The sequence below is a fragment of the Dinoponera quadriceps genome, unplaced genomic scaffold, assembly GCF_001313825.1.
Source record: "Dinoponera quadriceps isolate SergipeBrazil2010 unplaced genomic scaffold, ASM131382v1 scaffold424, whole genome shotgun sequence".
Lineage (NCBI taxonomy): Eukaryota > Metazoa > Arthropoda > Insecta > Hymenoptera > Formicidae > Dinoponera > Dinoponera quadriceps.
The window spans coordinates 1,581,864-1,606,962 of record NW_014554557.1 but is presented as its reverse complement, the minus strand read 5'-3'; the positions used below and the strand labels follow the sequence as shown (position 1 = coordinate 1,606,962).

Here is a 25,099-nt window from a genome sequence, read left to right as displayed (position 1 = left end):
CGACACATTATTATTATTATTAGATAATTACTAATTATATGTAGAGTAGACCATTTATAGAATATTCTTGTGCTATCTGTTCTACCTGGATCTTGAATGGCCACCGGTGTTACCACCCTGACAGTGAAGCTCGTCGCAGCCGTCGCTGCCATCAAGATGCACGTGGTGTGCAAGGTCGCGCAGAGGAGCCTACTGCGGAGCCCGGGCGACTTCGATATCTCGCTCTGGGGGACGTCGGCATATTCGGCGTTCATCGTGTCGAGCGATAAGGACAACGTCGACCGTCCGACGGCAAGGAGACACGCTACGAGAGGAGGAAGTGATATTTTATCGTTGCGAACGTACACGAGCGAGCCGGGTCACGAGGCGAGGAGGGGACCGCCGGAGCCGCGCGGACTTCCGCTCATCGGCACGATGTTGTCGCTGTTGATCGCCGGCGGCGGGAAGAAGCTGCACGAGTACGTGGACAAGCGACACCGACAGCTAGGCCCGGTCTACCGCGAGCAGGTCGGACCGGTGCGCGCTGTCTTCGTCAACTCGCCCGACGAGTTCCGGCGGATCTTCCGGCTGGAGGGCACCATGCCGCGCCACTTCCTGCCGGAGTCTTGGCTGCTGTACAACGAGATGCGGCAGCAACGCCGAGGACTGCTCTTCATGTGCGTTGTTTCTCCACAGTGGCTTTACATAGGACACACGTTCCCTTTAAAATATATATTTCTTATGTAATCTCTTAGATAATCTCTTTATGCAAAACACCGTATCTCTATGTAAATTTGTCACAGGGACGGGGAGGAATGGTTGCATTACCGAAGGATCCTTAACAAGCTGATGCTGATGCCGAATTCGACGGATCTGATGTGCGGGCCCTGTCAGGAGGTCGCCGAGAGCCTCACGGAGAACTGGAGGGCCGAGAGCCGTGACGGTGCAACGATCAGGGACCTGAAATATCAGCTTTATCAGTGGTCTATGGAAGGTGCATTCTTTCGTCTCAGGGTGACCCCCGTCAAACTCAAATTGAACCGATCGATGAGATAATAAGAATGATTTCAACTGATTTCCGAGTTAACGCCACGTTCTTTTAAATCGTCGATTTAATCGGAGTTCGATGAAAGTCACTCTTACACTTCAACGTGTTAAATATTCCGGCAGTGTGAGATCTGGATTTGTTTCCTCTTTTAGTAATGTTGGCGATCCTCATGGGCTCGCGATGGTCAGATTGTAAGCAGCAAATGGCTCCTAGATACGAGTACTTGGCGCTGATGGTGCACAAGATTTTCGAGCAATCCGTCGTGTTATCGATGATGTCGGCCAAGTTGGCGATGCGGCTGAAACTGTCGAGCTGGACGAAGTTTGTTGCGACCGCTGACACGATCCTGGACACGGTGCACATCATGGTACCGGAACTGATCCAGTTAGGCGGCGACGGTTTGCTATCGTTGATGGTGAACAATGGTATCCAAGGTGAAGATGCCATTAGAATCATCACTGACTTCATCATTGCCGCTGGCGACACGGTGCGCTCCTAAGTTGGCTAATATTATTATTTTAAAACTTACTATTATTTTAAAATTGTTTTTAAAATTTATCATTTTAAAATCGATTCGAAGCTGAGAAAAAAATTTCCTCGGAACTTTTCGGAGAGAATTTTTCATTATTACAATTAATTACGATTAAAAGGACACATTCTCTCTATATGGAAATTAATACTTGATATGTTGTGTAATTTAGTCCGCGACTACGATGCAATGGGCATTGCTGTTACTTAGCGGTTGTCCCGAACTGCAAGACCAGTTGTTCGACGATATCAAGTACCTGTCACCGGAGGAGACCACGCAGCATCCTCTGCTAAAGGGCGTGTTGAAAGAGACGCTGAGGCTGTATCCCGTGGCACCGTTCCTCACAAGATATATGGCGGCCAACAATTTCATCGGCGATTACTTCGTGAGAAAGGAGGTAATCCGGAGAACGAACTCGCCACGGTGCAACCGCAAGTATAAGCTATAAGATAAGCGAAGTAGCGTTGTGAGTAACGGTTTCTCCTTATTCAACGAATCAAAAAGAAATGCACGTCTTAGATCCATACTAACGGTCGTAACTTGAAACTTGATTCAGCTGAAGTGCTCAGATTCTAATTACACTTATGTATAGTGTCGTATATATATATGACTCAAATAAAAAACTCCCGAAGAAACTCTAAATTCAGATCTGAATATTTCACGTGGGACAAGTTTCGAGTTGCCCAGAAGACACCAACAGTAACAGTACTTCAATGTTCTAATTTTTCACTCAACAATGTAAATGTAAACTTCAGTCATGAAACATACTAGCTACGACTACAAGCTTAATCGCAGCTTTCACGGTCGCGTGAAAACCTTACCTACGATATATCGAGATTCAGCACGTTGATGACTTTATTTTTCTCTCGATTCAGGACTTGGTGATCCTATCGGTCTGGTCGAGCGGCCACAGCGCAAAGTACTTCCCGCAGCCAGAAGAGTTCCAGCCAGAGAGATGGATTAGAATGGAGTCGGGTAATTATCAGGCTGTAAATCATCCATACGGCACATTGCCGTTTGCGTTGGGCGCAAGAAGCTGCATCGGCCGCAAACTCGCGGAAACGCAAATATATCTCACGCTGGCGCAGGTAAGTCATCGTTTGTCGTATCGGGGCTATGTAAAATCGTAAATATACATATACATATATATATTTTTTTTTATTTGATATATCATTCTATTGCAGCTAATTAAAAACTTCAGAATCGACTGCGAGAATCGTGAGCGCATAAAAATGATTTTAAACATGATCACTGTACCGTCAGAACCCATTAAGCTAAAAATGACAGAAAGGACAGTGTGAATAACTGATTTTCAGTAATCAGCAGCCGAAAAAGTTCGACGGACGAAACACGTAAAGTGGATCCAATTACCCTTGACAATGCGATGCGAATCAAATTAAGATTAACGTCCTTATTTTACTCATTATTTGTTGTTAGGTGTACATGCATGTGTAAAAAATATTATATACACATTACACGAATTTTTGTATGTATATAATATTTTGTAGGATTTGTAGGTTTTATATTATTTAACAAACATACGTGTATAGTAAACGCGGAAACGAATGTATACTTCTCTCATCGCTCGTCGTTATGTGATTCTCGTCAAGAGAAGCCGTAATTTTTGTGGATTTTTTAACATTTTAATCTTTGACATTATCGCCTTTTGGCATAGTTTGAGGAGATCGTTTTAAATCTCACTCTTTTACACGTCATGAAGATTATAATCGTGGACACTATCAGATTGATATTATATCGATGCAATTGCTGCAATTTAAGAAATTATTCATTATTCTGACGATTCTTGGATTGACGGATATTGAAATCAAGTTTACAAGTTTTCCAGACGTTTTTAACTATTTATTTAACATTAGGATATCAAGCGGCCTGCGATTGAAAAAACCGTTTACACGTGTCAATCATTTAGTTGCCACGATTTTCTCTACATTTTCGATGACACTAGAATGAAAAATATGACACGGCACTTGACACTTTGCGACGCGCACATATTTATTACTGCTTGTATCTTATAATTTCGAATTGATATTTTTTTTATTTTGTCGAGACGTAAAGTAAAACTCATGTCGATACGAGGTGATATTGATGTGTGTGAATTGATTTTGTAAATGACGACGAGCCCAAGATATGTTCAATAGTATAACGAATAAATGCAATTTTCAAATATATATACGTTAAATCTTCATTTAAACGTAAAGGATCAATGTCGAGAATAAGTGTTAATCAAATAAGAGAGCAATTTTGATGTAACGTGTCAATATCAGAATTAGTTATTTGACAAGGCCTTCTATAGCACTTGATAGTTGCTCCCTTATTGTATTAATATAACTGTATAACATTTAAAAATTTTATAAAATACGTCACATTGTGTGTGTGTGTGTGTGTGTGTGTGTGTGTGTGTGTGAAAAGTACAGTGGAATCTCATTGTACAGTGGCTGCGGGTTAAGATTTAAAAATTTCAGGATTTTTATTTCATTCAGTGTATATACAAATGCTTCGAGCACATGTGCGGCCGTCGTGAATACATCTCTCGCTGATGTACTTTAGCACAATTCACGGAATATATACAGCATTAATATAGATACAATATCGTTGTGAATACGTATGATCGTCCCGCAATTTACAGGGTTCCGCGAGTAACCGGAAGTCCGCTACGGATAAAAACAAACCAACTACAAGCCGTGATAATTGGATTCACTCGTTTTTATTTTTTCTTCCCCTTTTCTCATTCTAGAGAGACCGTTTCCGAGCATTCGGATCCATTTAGAACGAGGTAGAGCCGAAAGCTCTTTAATTTAACGTTGCACTCTAAGATGTACTTGCATACATCTTTTTTTCCCCTTTTCCCCTTTCCTACGTTCGTATTTTGCGAGATACAGCCGATGTCTCATCTACATATAAATAAATATATATTAGTAAAAAGCTTTAAATATAGACGTTGAACGATCCAATGTACAATTCTTCGGAGTTTCTGCTAGAGAAAAATAAGCGTTATCAAATTAAGGCTCCCGTATATTCGCCATTGGTCTTGTTTTACGACGACATCAGAAGCGAGAAAATCCATGGACATTTCTTGCGTACATATTCAAATATAAAGATACGCCCACCAAATGACGCTTATGATCAATTTAGCACTTACAAAATACACCGAACACTTTACCTTCGCCCGAACAATCCATAAATAGCAATCAATAAATCAACGAAACACAACAATCAACAAATGTCAATAAATATGTAAAATGTGACAAGATCGTGAGAAATAATAAGAGGGGAAAGTTACGTTAATTTCACATTCACATTAAAGTCACGTTAATTTTACAGTCATTTATTATTAATTTCTAGAGCAAGAGGAAAGTGTTCGAAGTATTTTCCAAGTGTCCCGAATCGATGTCATAAATGTCATTTTGTGCGAGTATATTTGAACGTACACCGGAAGAATTCTCGGCAAGCGTTTCCTCGCTCCTGACGCCGCCGACAAACGGACGACGACGCGGCGAGGGAGCAGCCCGTCTCCCTTCTTCTGTAACTTGTAACTGGAAATTTCGTAATCGTAAACGCGCGTCGTTGCGATGCTTGTGCGTTAGCCTGTAACGCACACGTTAAAAGTTACAGAACAAGAGAAACAGGAGCCTCAGGGGATAGAAAACTCGCTCGTGAGACGACGATCTTCGCGACCATCGAGGATCCTAATTTCTACGGGGATTCTGCGTTCGAGAGACACGACGGACACGAGCGACAAGGGTCGCAGCAACGATCACACGCAACCACCGTGTGTCTGCCGAGAGAACACCCGACTGTCGGACGATAACGTTACGCGTATACGCGACAAGGGAATCTATGTTCTACGAATTACCGGTCGAGAGCACGATTGCACACACGCACCGCGGATACACCCGTGCGTCTAAGGTTGGCACAACAAGTCCATGATGATCTCCCGGATCTCGGCGAGGAACTCGTCGAAGGCGGCGGTCGCGGAGAAGTCGCGGAACGCCTGCACGGTCTGACCGTTCGTCATGCTCGCGGTGAGGAAGGTCTTGACGCAGCAGGAGCGCAGCTCGTGGCATGCGTTGGTCTTGGCCCACCACCAGGCGCGGCTGAAGTTCTCGTGGCTGAGCTTGGCGACCGAGCTGTCGGTGAGCGCGTCCGACAGATCCGGCATGAGGAACTTGTCGGCCAACAGCACCGCGTCCAACAGCGACTCGATGCTGCGGTGGGTGTACGGGATCCCGCTCGCCGCCAGGATCAGCGTGTTCAGCCCGTCCCGCGAGGCGTTCCTCAGCCTGACGCGCCGCTTGCCGGACTCGCTGAAGTTGCCCTCCAACATCGCGCGGAAGGCGTCCGAGCGTTGGCAGAGGACGCGCCGGCAGGCGTCCACGGTCGTGCCGTCGTCCAGCTCGAACGTCACCGTCGGCGACGGCTGCGGGTGGCTGCTCTCGCGGGGGTACTCGCGGAGGAATAGAACGCTGCTCGCGACGGTTGCCGGGCCGGACTTGTCCACCGCCTCCGGACGGATCTGCAGCGCGGCCGCCAGCCGGCAGATCGACCAGATCGCACGCTCGTGCAGCTCGTGCGATGGTTCGCTCAGCAGGCGCAGTATCATCTGCAGCCCGCCGTGGTTGTGCAGCAGCGACTTGAGGGTGATGCGCGAGTGCACGATCAGGAACGGTATCGAGACCGCGAAGAGCAACTTGTGCCGCTCCTCGCCGCGCAGCAACACCGACGATAACTGGCCGAACGCGCCGCCGGTCTCCGCGACCTTGCGCAGGTGGAAAATGTACTCCCCCCACTCCGGCACGCCCTGCACGTCGAACACGAAACCCTGCTTCAGCAGCGGCATGAAGTACGCCGCGTTCCTGCGAAAGAGCGAGAGACGCCGCCGTTAACGACACGTACGTAAGTGAAATATAAGACGGGGGTAACAGGAGCTCTGTTTTACCTCACGATCCTGATTAATATAGTGATGGCCTTCTCGTTTTTCGTGCGACTGATGTAAATCAAGAGAGACTTGATGGTCATGGGATCGGCCAGTCGGTAGATGGGCTGCGGAAGCAGGCTCACTCGGTACAGTAACAGCAACGCCGTCGAGGCGCAGAGGACCCCTTTGATGGCTTTCTCAGAATCGCGAAGATTGTCCGCGTCGATGGTCAGCGACTTGCAGCTCTTCAGAGAGTCCGCTTCTTCGTCCGGCTCTGCAACGGCCACGCAGATTGAACGATGCGAATCGCAAACGTATTGAAATGTTTTTGTTATAACAATTTAATTTATTAATTTATAACTAATAATCATTTAGAAAAATCATGCAAATATCTGATCGATTCGGAAGTATCTCCTCACAGAACGCGAATCAATGAAATATAAATTTTTAATTGGCGTTCACTTTGAATTTTCCTGCTATATTCTTCCCCCTCAAATATCGCCCCGCGTTTCTTACAAATCTAAGAACTCGTAATGCTTGTAAGATACTTTACCTTCGTCGTCGCCCCATTCCGTGTCGCTGTAAACAGGACTGTAATTATCGTCCCCGTTATCGGTCTCCATCTTGAAATCGTAATATAATAACGGTGGCGTGCTAGGTGGCGACGAGGAGACACTAGTCGAACTTCCCGGACTTGAATCACCGTCAAAACGGTGCATAGTGTAGTATCTGCTATACCTGTAAGGTGATACAATGTGACATTGTGTAATGCAATGTAATGCAAATGTGACACAATTCAACCCGATCGATCAGATGATCGAATTTTGTCTATGCCGAAATAATTGTACGAACTCGCGAAGCTAAAGAACTAATTCTAACTTCTTTTTTTAATTCTATATACCGCTATATAAAAATTCACCTCCCCTCGCTGATCCGGCTGTACTTCCGGCAAGGCGTGGAACCGTAGCAGCGTTTATTCGACCCGTTGCTACTGCTAATAGGACTCAACTCGCTCGTCTCCATGACCGTGGTATCGGCGACCGAGTCCGTCAATTTCGCCATCAAGACCTCCAGCAGGCCGTGCTTCGTCAACGTGACGATGCTGTTGTCGCAGTACGCGAATTGCGTGAGCGCGTCCAGAAGTATAGGGTGATACTTGGCGAACTTGGGCTGCTTCAGCAGCATCACAAACACCTCCAGCCCGCCGGCGGTCTTCATTTTCATGCGGTGCACAGACTCCTGGCAGAACAGGCATAAGGTGACCACTACCTTCCTAAATAGCTCGCCGTCGCCGGCGCTGCCGTTTCTGGTGATAGTTATGAGCAGCTCCGCAACTCCGAGGGTACCCAACACTAACCGACAGCCCGTCGACTGGCAGAGATTGCAAAGGCACTTGATGGCCAGATTGTTGCCTCTTATGCAGCACAGTATGAGAGCCTTGTAGCCCTGCTTGTCCTTGTCCGCCTCCATCTGCGCACTGCAGCGTACGAAGTCGGCGATCTTGTCCTGCGTGACGAGAAACGTGCACATGGCTTTGAGACACACGTCCATTAGTTCCGTGTACTTCTTATCCTCGGCCATGACGAATAACTGAGCAATCAGTCTGACTGCTTGCAACTGTAAGATCTTCTCCCTGCTACCCTCGTAAAAACTCCAAATGTTCCTGCAATTTCAGAAACGACGAATGTTAGGCACGGCGTCGGAATGAATGATCGGTGAATGAATAATCGGCGAAAATCACTTTCGTTCGCACCTAATCGCTCTGATGGCCGTTAAATAAGTTTGCCTGTTCGTTTGTAATTTCAAAAATGTCGTCAGCGGTTCTATCACCCCACCATTGTACAATGCCTCCGCGTGCCACTTGCATTCCGACAAGTTACCGACGAGTCTACAAGCGCGGCAGTGTACCTTAGAATCCAATGTATGATTCTTCATGATATGTATTATATTGTCCCCTATATTGCTGCCTTGTACCTGAGAAACATATGTGTATGTGTTATTTACATTCAATATTTAACAGAGAGAAACAAGAGATATCAGGGTTAATTATAAATATGTGTAACATAAGTTATGAGTTTTTTTGACATTTGTATCCGATAGAAAAATTGACTTTTTAAGTAAACTTCAGGAGATTAATTTCCCTACCGGACACCAGGTGTGTTCTGAAGCTCGTCGAGAGATAAGTATTGAAAAGTGCTCTTCGAAAACGAACTACTAAATTTCATTTAAAAATTAAAAAAAGATAAATAATTCGCGATTAAAAAATAATTCTATTTCACAATTAATCGATTAATTTTATTGTAAATATCATAGTAAAGATTTTAAGCATTTTTCCACTTTTCCGCGGTTTTTCGGTTTCTTTCCGCAGATAGTAGAAAAAAAAAATTTTTATTATTTTTCAATTTTTCCACGGATTTCTTGATTTCTTCACGGATATATTTCGGTGGAAAAAATTTTTCGAGGAAAAATTGAAAAAGTCGGTTTTTGTAAACTATAATTACAATTATTATTATCGATATAACTTTAGATATAGTAATCTGTAAATTCACCAACGATAACACTTTTGCGCCTCCTCGTCATGTCACTAACTACGACCCTGGCATAAATACGAAGACGCACTCGAAATGATCGACAGCTAAGCCGAAAATAAAAATAAAAAATTGTACCTTCTCCCTGGCATCTGAGGATATACAAGCGTTTGCCAAGATACTCAGGCACATGTTGATTATGGCTCGATTCGAGCTGCGTAATAATTCCACAAGGATGCTAAGGCCACCGTTCTTGGTGAAGTCTTTGCAACGCAATGGTTCGTTCCTAAGCTGGGAGAGGCAGGTGACAATATCACTTTTGCTGTTCACTCGAATATGCTCCTTCAGCTCTTGCACATCCAACAACTCCGACATCGTCACGTCCTACCTCGTCAATGATGTCGCGCGTAACCTCGCGTACGCGGAAATTTCAGATAATTCCAATCGAAAATTGGGATTATTCGCGATGTAACATAACCTCAAAATTGCGTCGCCCCACGCGAGCGAACGTAGGTTCGTTTATTCAGCGTCGCGCGTGCGCACTGCGCGCGAATCGCCAATTATCGCGGTTGGTAATTTGCTTTCTTGTGCATCCGATCGTAATTCACAATAATGGAGGTACCATCGCTAGATGACGCTGAATAGTCCGCGTGTTGTCACGATTGTGGTAAAGCCACTCTCGTAATGTTCTGTAGTGGAATTTTATATGTTGTCCTAGTTAGATTAAGTTGTTAATGTTTAAATTATATTCCATTGGTGTTACATAAAAGGTGAACTACATACTACGTATTTTCTCGGTACGTAAGATTATCCACTGGTATTATTATTGAATAAAATAAATATGAAGGGAAAATATTACTGCCCTCTTCGTAAATAATTTGAAATTTCTTATATATTACAATCTAATATATATATTATAACCAATATTAAGATTTTATTTTCAGATATCCCGATTGATCTCACCATTTGCAAATATGAGCAAAGCTGCGAAGTATGTTGTACATATGGCGGATTACTTGGATACATATTCCGGCAGAGATAAATTGTTGAAGATGCTGTCGTATCTAACAAAGCTCCTCACTGTAAGCACTCCGTCCAAGAGTGCTCAAAAGAAATTTAAGGATATTGGGAACGAAATGAGTGAGTGTAGAATGTTACTGCGTCTGCTGGATGATTTTTCAACATTACGTTCTGTCATAAAATATGGATGGGGAAAGGAGGTAAAGAAAATATGCATATACCTGTAGAATAATATGAAATTTAAGAAATATTGTGTCTATGTCTGAAATCTTAAATATTGTTAATTACCTAAAATATTGTATATTACGTGTTTACTTGATATTGTTTTGTTTTTCTTAATAACAGGAACCTGATAGCTTAATCAGATGGATTCAGGTGCTACAAAATACTACAGATGTAGTCTATTGTGCTTTAGAACATATTTATTGGGCTGGTGTACGTGACATTGTTTTAATCAATGTTGATAAATGGAATTTAGCTACAACCTTGCTCTGGATATTTAGCATACACCTGTCATTTCTGAAGTAAGCAAAAATATATTCTCTGATATATCCTCTGGAAACTTAAAAAAATACAAATATGTTTTTGATACTTTGATCTCTTAATAGCCTGTAAGATGTCTCTCATTAGCGTTTATTTTTACAGGTCAATAAGAAAAATTAAACATCTTCAAATACGTAAAACGAACTTGGAAAGAATTCATCAACCTGACGTACTGTAAGTAATATATATTATATTAGCAATGATAATATACCTGAAGAGATAATTAATAGAGGAATCAACATATATTTGTTTCTTTTACCAAATTTAGAAAATTGAAAGAAATCAATAAAGAACGTACTTCCCAAGTATTGATATGCACGTGCTTATTGCTGGATCTTGGTTACGCAATTAATTACTTACCAGCAGGCGTACTTTGGGGAGAGCGTTTACAGACCTGGCAAGTAGGAGCGCTCGGCACGATGTCCGCGTTAATCGCGATTTATAAAGCTCTTAAAAGTCACATTGAAACGAAGAAACTTTCCTAACGATATATGGAATTTTTTTCATTGCTATCTTGAAAACAGAAGGTATTATATATCATATAAGTAGTGATGGGACATATGAAAGAAATGAATTTTAAACGTGTTTCACAGAAACACTTTGTAACAATATTTCAAATTTTGTTCCTTTAGGCTACCGTGGTGTGGATAAATACTTGATTTGGTTTCCGAGTTAGCGCTGATTCGTTCATGAAACGTCGGAAGTAAATCCATGAAGAAGGCGGCGCTGACTCGAAACCAATTAAGTACAATATTTCGAGTATTTTAATATATATGTATATATATATATGTATTTTAATATATATGTATATATGTTTAATATATTATATTTTTTCAATATTATATAATATTGAAATATATAATTGAAATATGATATTGAATCTGATAATGTTGTATTCAACATTATATAAACTGTATATATTTTATTACTGTATTTAATGTTATTAATTATTACTATGGGTGTTGAAACATTAACATGTTACACATTGAGAACAGAAATATCCTGTACGGAAATATGGGAATTAGTATTGTTATATATTTTTATACCTTGTTGTATCATTTGTTATAGTACACCAATTGTATTATCTTGTATATATACGCATTTTTGGAAAAAGGAAAATTGCATTATTTCTAATAACATCATGGGAATTCATGGGAATGAAGGTGTGGAAGTTACTTTACCATTGTTATTACATCTTTGTTAACGATAAGTTACTCTATTTCTATCAAAGATCACGTTAGATTTAAAAAATTTGTTTAATTTCTAAAATTAAATAATAATTAAAATATCACGAATAGGTAATCTGTATGAAGTTATTGGTTAAGCAAATACTGATTTCAAAACCATCAAAGAATATTCAGTGACGGTGCTAGAACATTCTATATATAATAAGAAAAAGTTATACCGCGTTATTCACATACCGTAATTAATGTTAAAGAGGACGCAATGGCGATCCTGTTTCAACTGTTGTTGAATATAATTCTCCCGATACAAGTATCGCATGCATGCTAACGCGGTTGGAATATCAAACGGCTACATTTGGGGCTGAACGTGAGTAGTGAATAAGGTTTTTTTTGTCCATAATAATTGGATATAAATTTTTCTCTTTTCTTTATATTCAGAAGCTTCGTCAGTATTTCTTTAAATGGTTTTGGGTTGTCGGTTGTCAGGTTTACATGCGATAGTGTGTCGTAAAATTTCCTATTTTACACGTACGTCGTTAACAAGTATCGTCGTGTCGTTACGAATTTCCACCCTTAAACACGTTATCAATAAAAGCTAAAGGATAGGAGAGGCACTTCTCGTCTGAACGTAAAACGAAGAATCTATCCACGGTGTAATCTACGTCATTACAACGCGGTTCACGCGGATCGAGGCCCACCCAAGTTGTACATCAAACGGCCCCACACTCGAATTTTGATCAAATCCAATCGACGATGGGACTCGACCCTACTCCCTGAAAAGCTTAACGTTCCCATGCACATTGGCAATGGTCTCCGTTTTTCGTAATAATAACAAATTATTCTGCTACGTGTCGATCAGGGCGATCATGACGCAGAAATAAACGCGACACTGGAATGTTCTTCAACGTGAGGTTTGATAATAAGTTATCACGCCTCTAAATTTATAAAAATCGGTGAAAGCGATAATTTTCCCTTCTCCTCGTCCCTCCCCTCAATTTTTTACTAGATATATCGTATCTCATAAAATCATTGGGAACGCTGATTGCAACTGCATTAGAAAATACAACGGTGTCCGGCATTTAATCCAGCCCCACGATTTCCCTGACCGACTCTAATAAGGCCCAGAATTTTAGCACGGCTGATAATTGAACGCGGATCCGCGCCTGCACAAGTTTTCCAACTTCCACACGTACATCTCTTCTCAAGTGAACAATGTATCCCAATAAAACGAGGGACCCGCTCCACATGACTTTCCTTCTTCCCTCACCCTTCTTTTTCTCTAGATCGTTCTACTGGAATCGATTGTCCAACTGAACGAGCGTGAAATCTCGAAGACTCTCATCGGCATGGACACGCGCGTAGTTGTCACATCATACAAAGAGATTCGGGCTCGTTTACGTGGTAACAACAATTAGAAAATAATTCACGTTCGCCACTTTCGGAGGAAAATCTATGAGGATGTTTATGTTTAAAAGGCACGACTTATTGAAACTCTCTCAAACAACGCGCTGTATATATAGACGAGGGTTCGTTAAAATTCGTTTACGATAAAATCTGCTCTATTGAAGTGGATAATACTGTTGCTGTCGCGCATAGAGAGCGATTTATATAGATTAAATATCACCGAAATATATCCGTGAAGCTTTGTGATCGAGCACGTGTGTGTGTGTGTGTGTGTACACACACACACACACGTATATATATATATATATATATATATACTTCGTCGATGTGTCTTAAAGCACTTTTTTTTAATAATCGCTTATATATGTAGCAACCACGTTATTATCGTCATCTATGTGAACCATATACATGTGATATACTCAACGGGATATACAACATATATATCGCGTGTCATATCAAGTATTCCTTCACGAATCAGCGGATATCGGCTACTTCCTCGGATAGAGCAGGAGTGGACGTCAAAGGACGTCATATTGGCGCATCAGAGACGTCATTGTCGTCAATGACGTCCTCTCGGCGTCACACCGTGCTGTTCATGCCGTATTTAACCGCAACGTGCAATTTCATCGTTATCACTCCGGTAAGCAGTCTTAGACCTTTTTTGTAGCGACAAGATGCACTTTCCCGACCACGATGCATCTTCGCTATGGCGATAAATCGCGGCCGTTGAGAGTGTATCCGTTATTTTTACCGACACTACTTACTACTACTTTTCGTTGGCAACTCGGTGTGCGCTTGTGTTAAAATATTCCCGTTACATCATCAGTCATCGCGCTAAAACGAACAGACGCGCGTGGCGCGCGATGATAAGACTCAACTATGAAGTAGCTAGAACATTATCGTAAAGAGCAACGTACAGTGAGAGCTAACCGCGGATAAAACGATCGCTCCGACTCTTTCGATCTCTCACGCATCAACGCGAGCGGAAGGGTTGCTAGTTACTTGCGACGGTGAGAGCTGAGTGGTGAAGCAAAAAAAAGAAAGTGTAAATAAAAACAGAGATAAGACAGTGTATCTGCAAAAATATGATTTTTAATTCGACAAAATCGTATCAAAACAGGAGAAACGCGTGGTAAAGGGTGAGGCCTTTCACTCAAAGGAAAGATGCAACATCTTCGTTTACATGATAACAAAAAGGAAAGAGAAAAAAAAAATAAAAATAAAAGCGAATCAATTCCCTACAATCCGCGCCAGAGAATCGTAGACCATGTACTTCTCCATTTCGTCAGCCGTTAAACAGTCCGTGTGAGCAAAACACATCTTGCGGCGGCCGCCCGCCTCGGTTAGACCGACTCTAATCGATCGCGGCCGCTCACGCTGCAATCGGATGTAAAGAGATACATTGTGATCTAACGTAAAAATTAACAAATGTGTAACGTCAATCGACAATCCGTATCCTTAATGGAAGAACGATCAGCGAGTTGTACGAGTATACAAATCGGAAAGGATCTCCCGTTATATCACATCAACATCGGATATATATCACGCGCGCATTGTAATAAATGACAAATAATTAATCGCATAATTATTAATTAGAGACACCGTTGCTAGAATCACCTTTCTAGCATTATATCGTAACAATTCATAAATTAAGCGCAATATATCCTTCTTATTCACACGATAAACGCATGATGATGAAGCTATATAAATTTCCTGAGAATCCTACGTGTGTTTTCCATTCGAGCCCAGCTCGAATTGCATACATAACGGAGCCTATTCGTCTCGCGTAAAAAATTATTGTCACTGTGAAAACCACAATTCAACTCTCACGACTTTAACGAAAACGTGTGCGTGTGTGTGTGCGTGTGTGTGTGTGTGCGTCTGTATTCGTTAAGTGTGCGTGCGTGTATGTGTGTATACGCGTTTTACTCCTAAATGCACGATCGTAAATCCAGTATACTGTTGGCACAATCTATATTATTTCGCGGTAAAAAAAAAAATCGACGAGAGAACCTGTCTCTCTCTCTTTATCCCTTCTTTCTTTTCTTCTAAATGAGCGCACTAAATAAAAGTATCGTTTGCTCGAACGTAGTAAAAAAAAAAAAAAAAAAAAAACTGCGTTCGCAATAGGAACTTTCTGACAAACACGATTTCAACATCCATCATGTTCTCCTCGCGCATTAACGATAACAAACCAATCGTTGCATTATTCGCAGCTGAAAATTGACGACGAATCCCTGCGTATCCCCGTGTATCGTCAGACTAGCTGTCCGCGGCTCTGCGATAAAAAAAACTTAGTCTGCACCCTGTTGCCTAATGTTCGAGATTAGGCGGCGCAACGTCGGTACCGGAAGAAGTCAAAAGGAACAAAAAGTGGAGGAGAACGACGGCGCGAGCGTAAAGCGAGTACTGAAAATTGTGGCCACGCGAGTACGAGTTTTTCTTCTCTTCGAACATCGCTCTTTTAGACCATGCTCGACATACGGGGATAGTTGTTCACTCCGAAGTTCGAATTCAATCCTATCACTTGATTCGTCTTCGAGTTCCGCGTCAGAGGTGTGTGATGCGACATCGAGTCCACGGAATGCTGCCACTGCCAGCAGCTGCGACAGAAGTATCGGAAACACACCTAAAAACGTACGATCAATCGTCAATTTGAGAAGTCTCTCAAGGATATCATTTTAAATAGAAGTCTCGCGCGGGAGAATGGGAAACTCAAGTTCCGCACAAGATAAAATCGAGTGACACTGAAAGAAAAAATTTATTCTGCGAGTAGAACGAATCTATAAATTTCAATAATTCAGAGTGATTTTTACTTGACTGAAGTAAAATCTTATTTTTTACAGATAAATTTTATTTCACAGTGCCACTCCATCAATGTAAAAATGAAATTATTCTCGTACCGCATCGCGACAGAAATAATGTCCTTGCTGTACGACGCACACGGAGCATATCGATTCTTCGATATACGGATCTACTTGTACCTGCGAGATACGTTTACGTAAAAATATACGTAGGTTTTATCAAATTTAAATATAACAGTGTTTATGTGTGTATATAATATATACAACAACATTTATGTATATAATACAACCTTCTTCGTGAATTTGTCAGTCTTAATCTCAATGAAGGAAGCGGTGATCGCTTTGAAGTACGACTGCTTCGTACTGAACGTGACACGGCCGGATCCTATCGGATATTTGTACTTGTCCGTGTCGATACCTAAGATGGTATATTATTATCGATACTTCCAAACGACATAAGCTGAAAGTAATCGTGACACAGGGGTGTCGTAGTGCGAATCACCTGCATAAATGACTCCGTGGAAAAGATCATCCATGACTTTCGCTAATCCTGCGGCCGTCAGCATCCCGTGTAGCGCCCCGACGAACACCGTTTTATGCGCATCGAGCCTTTGCGACGAAGATTTGACGTAATTGCTGTTCTCCAGAATCCATGGAATCACTTGCACCTGTGAAATGACGAAGTGAAAGTTAGAAAATCCATGCTCGATGCTGCTCTCACTTATACACACACGTTATCGGTTAACGTACATCTTTCGGTTTGGAACGCTTCGATATAATTTTGTAATACCACCTCTTGCCGTTGGTAATATCGTGAGTGCAACAGGATAACATCGCCCTGACCTGGGAGAGGCACATCGTTTATTTAAGGTTTGGTAAGAACTCGTTCTCGATTATGAATATTAATCACACAGACGATCGAACAAACGATACGATGTAGTACCTGTTTCTCTGATTCGAATATAATGTACGCGTATCCCTTTGGCTGAGCGGACGGTGCTTTCGCCGGCCATTCAACGCGCACCGGTCCGAATTGCTTGAATGTCGAGATCAGAATAGCCTCCGTAACATCCCACGGCACACCTCCCAGAAACACCTTAGGCGAATAAGCGACCGGCTCGTCGGTGCTTTGTGGCAGAAAGCCGCTCCATGTGCACGTCGGGTAACAATGTGCTGAGAAATCAAGAAATTTAATCGAAATCGAAGTATATCGCGTGCAAATCCTCGGAAAATCGACAATATTCTTCGCCACGAGAGACCGACGGTGTAACTGATATTTTCACGTGTGTGAGAAGCCATTCCAAGCTCTCTCGAGAACTCGACGATTGTTTCCAGTAGATCGATCTTACTAGATATTTCTTAATTGATGTCGATACGTACCAGCGGCATTTCTATGGGAACGCGCTACCCGATCGAGCGAGACCGGCTGGGCCAACCTACGCGCAGTGCTACCAAGAGCGGAACAGCAATTTTTCTCGTAATTCAGGAGAGAATTGAGAAAATTGCTGCGAGTCTGCCCGAGCCCGTGATGATGTTGGTAATAATGCGGATTTGTGGGATTCTGCTGTAACGATGACAAATACTTTTTCACAGCCATACGCTCGAACGCAGTCCGATTGCTCGGGCACGCGTTCGCCTTCCCCGATATTATGGAGTCCAAGGACTGAGGGAAGCAAGAATTCGACGAGGAATTCAGCGACAAACAGTTCTGCGAATAAGTATTTTCGATCACATTAGAAATGCCCGTGACTGCGCTGATTCAGGTAATAAAGGAAAAAGAAGAGAGAGAGAGACTTTTCGCGGAAGAGACACTCACCATTATTATGTCGGACAAGGAACCGTCCGCGCTACCGACGCCGCTCGTCTCCGAGTCGGCCGGCGAATTGGAGCGCGAGCCGTTGCATCCCAGAAGATGAGAGAACTCCAATGTCGGACTACCGCAATCGCTGTACACAGTATCGAGAACCGTGACTCGTAGCCGGAGAATTCCGCGCGTATCGCGTGAATATTTGCGCGCGAAACGCATTCTCAAAGTATTCCCCTTCATCCTTCTGTTTTATCATCGGATTGAGATGCGAAGGTTCGTCCCGTTTTTTTTTTTTCATCAAAATGTACACATAGAATGTCCCGTCGCTAACTGGGACATCCGTCACATACTCGTAGATTGTCCTTTAATATTTTGTAAATAACCATGCAAAATTTTGAGTTACTTCAATCATTAAAAATAACCACAGAGGTATTTTTGATTAATAACTCGGAAATTTGCGCGGTTATTCGCAAAAGGGTTGAGCATTTTTTGTTTACCTTGACTTGAACTACAAGTATATGACCGGATATCTCACTTAGCGACAGGCATCTTGTATAACATTTATTTACTTGAAAATACAACCAATCAATTCCAATATACGTCCAATATTTTGTCCAATAACAAAATGACTTGCCATCTCTTGATAGCTGAATATGATCCCGCTTTCGAAATTCTGCGATTTCTGAGCGAAAAACCGATCGTACAAAAACGGAAGGGACTTTCGCACCGACCCGGTACAGCTCAAAATACATTTCCCGCGCCTTTCTTCTCGCGATACATCGTCGCTGCACATCGTCTGCGTTCCTTGCTTTACCTGTACGGCGTGGAGCAGCCTCGTATCGGACGACCATAGTACGATGAGTCAGTGGAGGATGACGAAGTACCGGGATACTGGAACGACGGTCGGCTGGTCGGCGAAGATGGCGTGTTTGTACTGTTGCTGGCAGTGGACGAATAGCTGTAAGGATCCGACGTGAAGCTGCAGGGAGTGCTGGGGCTGCCAGGAGCGGTCGCAGAGTTCGGTGAGCTCGGTGTGTCCAGAGTCGAGGAGTTCGAGCAGAAGCCGTGGTTGCGGTGGCACTGCGAGAAAATCATTAATTAAAGGAAATGGAACTCACGTCAAGATCAAACGCGATCGGCCGGGCTCTGAGAGCGAGACAGGACACACGGCAATCAAAACAGAGAGTTCTTGCCGCGCGCGCGTGTGTATGTCTATGTTTCGGAGTACTTGGAGTATTTCCAAATTGAAATGCAATATCACGCGACCGACCTGAGTCGCGGAGAGCGTGTGATCTTTTGAAAGCGGCAAAGCCGAGTTCGCGTCGGCTCGTTTAAAACGAAGAGGAACGACGCGCGTCCTATAATAGAGCCGTTTGGCTCGGACCAACGCCGATTCTCAGCCGTATCGAGATCTTGCTCGGGAAAAAAAGACTCGTTTCCCGCAACTGAATAGCGAAGCAGATGAAATCTCGGCGACGAGAATGATATCTCCGTTACCGTCGACTGGGAGAGAACATCCGTGCAAACATTCAGCTGCGTTCAAACTCGGCCAAGAGAACTGAGAGTGACTGACTGAGCAGAGATCTCTTACGGAGATTTTCGGCAAAAATAGTGTGCTACGTGAAAATTGAAAGACGTTCAGTGTTAGCTAAGACACCTGGTCGTTCTTCCTTTTTCTACGAAACTCCCGGCAAACGACGAAACGGTGGAAAAAGAGGCGGGACGCGCGTAGAATCGAGCAGTTGGAGTAATTCCAACGAGGATGATCATTGTTCCCCGGTTATTGCATCGTCCGTCCCTGTGATAAGTGCCTTCGGCGATACGTTTTACGCTACGTTTGTCATCTTTATCGCCTCCGTACGCAATATTCGCAACTCGCCGGGGCTATTACAACAGCCGCTCGTCGAATCGGACGCCGATTTCGTTTTATATTGGGAAGCACTCGCGCGAATAATAGCGTAATACGGACGGAGTGGCGGGTCTCTTCTAGGAACGTCATCGTTAATCATCGTGCGACGCGTCGCCTCGACTCCAGTGAGAATCGAGATTTCCACATCGCTATTTTGTATCTCGTGACAGTGACCTTATCGCCATCCGCCAGTCGCGCTGACTCCTACTGATCCACCTACTCTCCTGTCGCTATTATCCGGTATTCGTAATAAAAGCCGCGTTAAATATCTCCGTCCTGTAATATTGTGCTAAGTTTCTCGAAATAAAGCTAGTTAAAGTTATGTTATTCGAACGATCGTACACACGCATTTTCAGTCAACGCGCTTGAAATCCCTCCTCGCTTTTACCGCGATTTACGATTTTACCTCGTGCTGCTGCTGAGAGGCAGAAGATCCCTGAGCTTGACCGTAATACTGATAATTACGGTAACTCGGAGAGCCGACCGCCGCCGATTGGCTTCCCATCAACGATCCCCGGGGCAAACCCAATCCAAACATATCCGAGATCGCGCTGTCGCCTGAGGAGGAATTAGGAAAGAAAAGCGATTAGTAGGAAGGAAACAAATAATATCCGTATAAACAAAGGAGATACGCTTAATATAATCGTATCTATTTTTATATTAGTCGAACAAGCAAACAGGATTTATCTTCACAGTATATCATGCCTATAATGATGCAAGGAAAATAAAGTCACAGTACTAAGACATCAATTCTCACTAATCATTTCTTAGTAACCAGAATTGTCCCAAAACAGACATTCGAAAAGTAAAATTGGATCCAGCGGATCTGAAAGTACGTTGTGAGGTGTGCTGAGAGGATTAAGGAAAAAATACGTCGCTGCGTCTTACCGTCGGTGTTGTTCTTGTCGGACTGCGACGAGGGGACCTCTTGGGAGTAACTGGAGATATGCGCAGGCGGCGGCGGTAGGTCCAGCAGCAGATTGTTGATCGACTGCAACTGATGCAATCTCTCGCGCTCCTGATCGCGCTCCTTGCCGCGCTCCCGCTCGCGGTTCTGGTTGAGCTTCCGCAGCAACAGCTTGCTGCGCTCCCGATTCTGCATCGTGTCCTGATGATGCACCGGATCCGGGTGATTCATCGACGCGCCTCGATCGAATCCCAGGTCTGCCCTGTCGTTCTCCTCGCTCACCAGCAAGGGGTCCGACTGCAAAATTCGAGACATTCGCTCAATCGACCCGACTCCTCGTGTTTCCACGAATACGTTGTCGCGAGGATTGTCACGACTGAGAACATTTTTGCGAACGTTCAGCTGCGCTGAGAAAAAAGTACTTCAATATTTATTTGTAGGATATATGGTTTATTCCGGTGAAGGATAAATATCATATCTCAAATAAACCTTATCTCGGTGAACTTTACATCCCGCAAATAAATTTTGAGCACTTTTTTCTCGGTGTATTCATAGTCGGATTTTATATTCAAGGTCGTCCTAAGTTTCATCTTCAGGCGCTATACGGGATCGTTTCATTGGCTGCAATGTATCCGAAGATGAATTTAAGACGGTCTCAAATATGAGATTTGAATATGAACATCTTCGACCTACATTGAGAAAAGAAAGAAATCGAACCGGCAAAATCGGAAAATCATTCAGAGAAATATTGTGCCCACTGAACAAACTACGCGTTTTGACGCAACGATACGTAACGTTGATATACAATACCAGACCACATAGCAATATTGTTGAATTAATAGATGATTCATTAGTTCAGTGGCTGTATAATTTTCTCACTAAAGGTTGTGCTTAAAAACAATTTAGTTCGTTCAGGCAAAATTTCGTCGATTCTCCTTTCTTCTCAGCACAAAGGCCTTGACAGGATGACTGACTTGCAATTTCAAGGCAACGTTCTATGTTATTAAATCTTTGCATAAATCGTCATTTTTTATCCTTTTTTATTATATAGCGGTTTGTCATAAATTGCAAGCAGAACGGCTTTCAGTTTGCGACTCCAGACATAGAACAGTCATTGTGCGTACTCAAAAGACAAAGACTTGGGGGCGTGAAACGTTGTCTTGAACCAATAAGTCAGCCATTCAAGCCACTCTCTGCTGAGATCCTAAGACTCGGTCGAGACAACTGCGAACAATTGATTGAGCAGAAACTTCCTACGGCAATCCTTCCGTTTCTACGACCGAGTTTTCATCCGATCTCGCGTCAACGGGAAACTCTGTCACACCAACGTCTTTTCCCTGCACCGAGCACATAAGGCCTGTTCTACAATATGTCATACGTCGTTGTCGGATGCCGGAACGCAGTCGATGTTCCGATGAGGGAGAATTCACTTTCGGTAAATAAATTCTCCGGCTACGTTCCGACTTCGACATACGGCGAATTGTGGAACAGGCCTAAATGGAGACCGAGAACACACGCACGAACGAAGAATTCGCTCCCTCTGAGAAGAATTTCACCGTCGTGCGACCTGGGGCATCGTCGTAGTACGAACACGCGATACGTCGCTCACACGGGAAAACGGTAATTCATCGCGCAGCACTCCGTAACGCGCGACCAAGATCGAAAGGTGCTCAAAATGGGTTGCTTCCCAGTTGCAGCAAAAGACGCAAGTTGACACAAATCTCATTTCACCATTAGTCCTTATTTCGCATTCGGTAAGGAGAAGGATAACAGATAATACAACTATAATTCATGTCGACTTCCCAGGCAACATAACGTCTGAGATCGGGACACGAGACGTCTTTCAGGCGTCTTCGAGGCGTCTCGGAAACGCTCGTAAGCAAGACTTCCGAGTCTTTCGGACGTTGCGTTGTCTCTCGCCGGGAAGCGACCATGATATTTCGCTTAGTCATGGATCTTACCGGCGCCTCGTGCAATTACCTCGCCTCGCTCGAGCGGCCGGGCGTTTCCGTATTTCCTTCCTCCCGGTCGCGTCGCCTCGCCGGAAAAGGAAGAGAGAGAGAGAGAGAGAGAGCTTCGGCAGGATCACTTCGAAATCGCGTCGTGTTCGCGCCGTGTGTCTCGCGGCGGAGACGACGCGCGCTCCAGCTCGACTACCGACGTTGTGAACGCGGACGGCGCTGCGCGCGCGCGACCGCGCAAACAGGGGCCTGAAGGACGTCACGCGCTCTCTCCCGGGCCGCGTTTGGAATTCGGCGAAAAAAAGATTCCTCGGGAACCGGGCTTATCGGGACGCACATTCCGCGGCTTTCCCGGAATCTGCTTTTCGACTTTATTATCCGGCCTCGGTAACCGAGAGAGCCGGCACACGCGTTGTACACGCGACGCTCGTGCCGTCGCGGTGTTTACGTCACGTGTGTGTGTGTGTGTGTGTGTGTGACGGGCTCTCTCCGCGAAAAGAAACCCCTTTCGCTCGCGCGCGCGGGCTTCTCTCGCCCGGACTATCCGGGTGTCGCGCCGATTTCCGCACTTCCCGAGGCGAACGGACACGATCATCGGCCAGGACGCAAAACGGAGTCGCCCGCCATTGTTTCGCAGCGATTCGCGAAAACGCGGAGACACCATCTTGCACTCTCCCCCGATCGAGAGGCTCGTTCGTTTCAGCCGGACCAGAGCTGAAAACCAGCAAGTGGTACCTCGTTCCTTTTCCTTTCAACGCCGAATCATGCGCTCGTTTCATTCGAGAGCCGAAAAGTGCAATCTGATTCGGCTGAAACGACGAAACCTGAGCGCCCATCCGATGACGCTGGTGTTACGCCGCATATGTACGCACGACGGTCGCGTTGATTAATAAATACCAACAACGGCAACGAACTTGCCGCTTACAATTCCGACGGCAGTAACGAGATTACGAAAATAATAATGATATGGTACAACGAAAATAACAAACAAATAGAATTGTTTAGGTTTGCACGGCGAACTACCGAGTATCAATCAATGAGGAACTCTACGTAGAACTCGATTGAGCGCAACCAGAGTGTCGTAATCGAGAATACACGTCGATTATCAGATATCCCGCAATTCGCGGCTCGTCCTTGCAGATCGATCGACCCAGATTTTTGGCAATCGCGCGCGGTGCATTGATCTCTTTCTATCTCTCTATATATTTCTTTTTCTCTCTCACACAGACATACTCGTCCTCTCCTCCACCCTCTCGCGCAGGCCCGCGTGTACGAGTCTTTTCGAAGGAATTTTCAGAGGGCGCGTTGACGAATACATATTCGTCAGGACAAGATCCTCGCGCGCGCGACTCCAACATGTCGCGTGTTTATTTACGTTCGCGCGACGCAGGACACATTCCATCGCGCATTATGTGCGCTCACGCCGTGGTCGACGTGGTCGAATTAATAAAGGAGAACGCGTCGTCGAGGCGCGCGTTAGGTAGACGAGAGAGGGTGGCGCGAGATCAGAATCGCGCCGGGGACTAGAGCGGCGATCCTCGGGCGTGGAAGGGCGAATACCGATCGGTTTTTCGCTTCTAACCGCCGCCTCTCTCTCTCTCTCTTTGTCTCTTCCTCTCTCCCGAATCTCCATCAATTTCCCATTTTTCAACGAGCACAAACGCGAGCATCTGCGCGACACGAATAGTCCGGAGCGAAGGAGACCGGGGTGGGTAACAATTAAGACTCATCAGCCCCCCGTAGCCCCCCAACAATCCCAAAAGACGAAACGCGGAGCAGCTCCGGATGGTTAAGGCGAGAAGAGCATCGCGCAGGAGAGGCGCTGAAACTTACCGACTGCAACAGCATAGGCATGTCCGGAGCGGAGGGTGGTCCTGCGGGGTCGGTCACGAGGAGACGGCGAGAGCTCGCAGGACGATGCGTCGTCGACGGGCCGATTACCGTGGTAGATCTATCAGCTCGCTCGCTCACTCACAGCTCGCTCTCGCACGGTCTCGAAGGACACGAGCGAGTGAGAGCCGCGACTCGACGGCTAACGACAACGCGGCCCGCGATACGGAACAATGCGATCTCCTGGCGTCGCGCGTGCCGCGAGAAGTTACGCGCGAATGGTGACAAACACGCGCGACGACCACGGCGGCGGCGGCGGCGGTGGTAAGGGGGCGACTTCAGACTACTGCGGCAGAGGATCGCCCCGACGACGATTCCGACACCTGCGATCGGCGCCGTGCATCCGCCGCCTGCCGCCGTTTGCCCTGGTTTGCGGGCGGAATTACAAGCGCTCCGAATGGCTGCTCGCGCGACGTTTATCGCCGACGACGCGACGACGAAAACGGAACGCCCATTCTTCCGCATGCTCCGCTACACCCCCGACGAACTCTGAAGTACTCCACTATCGCATTCTCGCTCTGTCTTTATCTCCCTCTCTCTCTCTCTCTCTCTCGTCAAGTCAGCTCCCTTTCTGCCCCTCTCTTTCATACGCGCGATCTTCGTGGCTTTCGAACACGTCGCGCAAACGCACATACCCCTCGTAGAAGTCGAGG

General features: G+C 44.7%; 4 protein-coding genes across 7 annotated transcripts; 2 read left to right on the top strand and 2 right to left on the bottom strand.

The window, feature by feature from the left end:
* The first annotated feature begins 107 nt into the window (after window positions 1-107).
* LOC106752069 (cytochrome P450 315a1, mitochondrial) lies at window positions 108-5,029 on the top strand. Its single transcript, XM_014633475.1, has 6 exons — window positions 108-656; window positions 783-973; window positions 1,180-1,514; window positions 1,729-1,953; window positions 2,432-2,644; window positions 2,741-5,029. The coding sequence occupies exons 1-6, from the start codon at window positions 157-159 to the stop codon at window positions 2,855-2,857; spliced, it is 1,581 nt and encodes a 526-aa protein (XP_014488961.1). The 5' UTR covers window positions 108-156; the 3' UTR covers window positions 2,858-5,029.
* On the bottom strand, window positions 4,017-9,545 carry LOC106752068 (armadillo repeat-containing protein 5-like). Its single transcript, XM_014633474.1, has 6 exons — window positions 9,156-9,545; window positions 8,243-8,463; window positions 7,409-8,152; window positions 7,043-7,227; window positions 6,511-6,763; window positions 4,017-6,427 (listed from the first exon to the last, which is right to left on the bottom strand). The coding sequence occupies exons 1-6, from the start codon at window positions 9,390-9,392 to the stop codon at window positions 5,476-5,478; spliced, it is 2,592 nt and encodes an 863-aa protein (XP_014488960.1). The 5' UTR covers window positions 9,393-9,545; the 3' UTR covers window positions 4,017-5,475.
* Window positions 9,546-9,636: 91 nt separating this feature from the next.
* LOC106752006 (peroxisomal membrane protein 11C) lies at window positions 9,637-13,008 on the top strand. Of its 3 annotated transcripts, XM_014633349.1 has the most exons (6): window positions 9,637-9,814; window positions 9,962-10,237; window positions 10,383-10,561; window positions 10,683-10,754; window positions 10,849-11,107; window positions 11,213-13,008. In XM_014633349.1, the coding sequence occupies exons 2-5, from the start codon at window positions 9,992-9,994 to the stop codon at window positions 11,063-11,065; spliced, it is 714 nt and encodes a 237-aa protein (XP_014488835.1). In that variant the 5' UTR covers window positions 9,637-9,814; window positions 9,962-9,991; the 3' UTR covers window positions 11,066-11,107; window positions 11,213-13,008. The 3 variants fall into 3 exon arrangements, with proteins under 3 accessions (XP_014488835.1, XP_014488832.1, XP_014488834.1); XM_014633346.1 differs by having other exon boundaries at window positions 10,849-13,008; XM_014633348.1 differs by having other exon boundaries at window positions 9,949-10,237; window positions 10,849-13,008.
* A 487-nt stretch (window positions 13,009-13,495) lies between these two features.
* Window positions 13,496-24,844, bottom strand: LOC106752083 (cytoplasmic polyadenylation element-binding protein 1). Of its 2 annotated transcripts, none has more exons than XM_014633495.1 (12): window positions 24,390-24,844; window positions 20,577-20,892; window positions 20,095-20,246; window positions 18,594-18,859; window positions 17,789-17,918; window positions 17,353-17,680; window positions 16,916-17,145; window positions 16,723-16,815; window positions 16,475-16,640; window positions 16,263-16,390; window positions 16,072-16,152; window positions 13,496-15,797 (listed from the first exon to the last, which is right to left on the bottom strand). In XM_014633495.1, exons 1-12 carry the CDS (start codon window positions 24,408-24,410, stop codon window positions 15,633-15,635), a joined length of 2,076 nt encoding a protein of 691 aa, XP_014488981.1. In that variant the 5' UTR covers window positions 24,411-24,844; the 3' UTR covers window positions 13,496-15,632. The 2 variants fall into 2 exon arrangements, with proteins under 2 accessions (XP_014488981.1, XP_014488982.1); XM_014633496.1 differs by lacking the exon at window positions 24,390-24,844 and adding an exon at window positions 22,557-22,733.
* Window positions 24,845-25,099: the final 255 nt, after the last annotated feature.

What these genes read in the sequence shown, in the direction of transcription:
- LOC106752069 (XM_014633475.1), top strand. Translation starts at nt 157, where the DNA reads ATGCACGTGGTGTGCAAGGTCGCGCAGAGGAGCCTACTGCGGAGCCCG. An exon ending in CGCCGAGGACTGCTCTTCAT is followed by an intron (nt 657 to 782) that starts GTGCGTTGTTTC and finishes AATTTGTCACAG; the next exon opens with GGACGGGGAGGAATGGTTGC. An exon ending in ATTACTTCGTGAGAAAGGAG is followed by an intron (nt 1,954 to 2,431) that starts GTAATCCGGAGA and finishes CTCTCGATTCAG; the next exon opens with GACTTGGTGATCCTATCGGT.
- LOC106752083 (XM_014633495.1), bottom strand. Translation starts at nt 24,410, where the DNA reads ATGCCTATGCTGTTGCAGTCG. An exon ending in CCTCTCAGCAGCAGCACGAG is followed by an intron (nt 18,860 to 20,094) that starts GTAAAATCGTAA and finishes ATTTTCTCGCAG; the next exon opens with TGCCACCGCAACCACGGCTT. An exon ending in AGCGTTCCAAACCGAAAGAT is followed by an intron (nt 16,641 to 16,722) that starts GTACGTTAACCG and finishes GTCATTTCACAG; the next exon opens with GTGCAAGTGATTCCATGGAT.
- LOC106752068 (XM_014633474.1), bottom strand. Translation starts at nt 9,392, where the DNA reads ATGTCGGAGTTGTTGGATGTGCAAGAGCTGAAGGAGCATATTCGAGTG. An exon ending in ACGGCCATCAGAGCGATTAG is followed by an intron (nt 8,153 to 8,242) that starts GTGCGAACGAAA and finishes CTGAAATTGCAG; the next exon opens with GAACATTTGGAGTTTTTACG. An exon ending in ATATTAATCAGGATCGTGAG is followed by an intron (nt 6,428 to 6,510) that starts GTAAAACAGAGC and finishes GCTCTTTCGCAG; the next exon opens with GAACGCGGCGTACTTCATGC.
- LOC106752006 (XM_014633349.1), top strand. Translation starts at nt 9,992, where the DNA reads ATGAGCAAAGCTGCGAAGTATGTTGTACATATGGCGGATTACTTGGAT. An exon ending in ATACACCTGTCATTTCTGAA is followed by an intron (nt 10,562 to 10,682) that starts GTAAGCAAAAAT and finishes TTATTTTTACAG; the next exon opens with GTCAATAAGAAAAATTAAAC. An exon ending in ATTCATCAACCTGACGTACT is followed by an intron (nt 10,755 to 10,848) that starts GTAAGTAATATA and finishes TACCAAATTTAG; the next exon opens with AAAATTGAAAGAAATCAATA.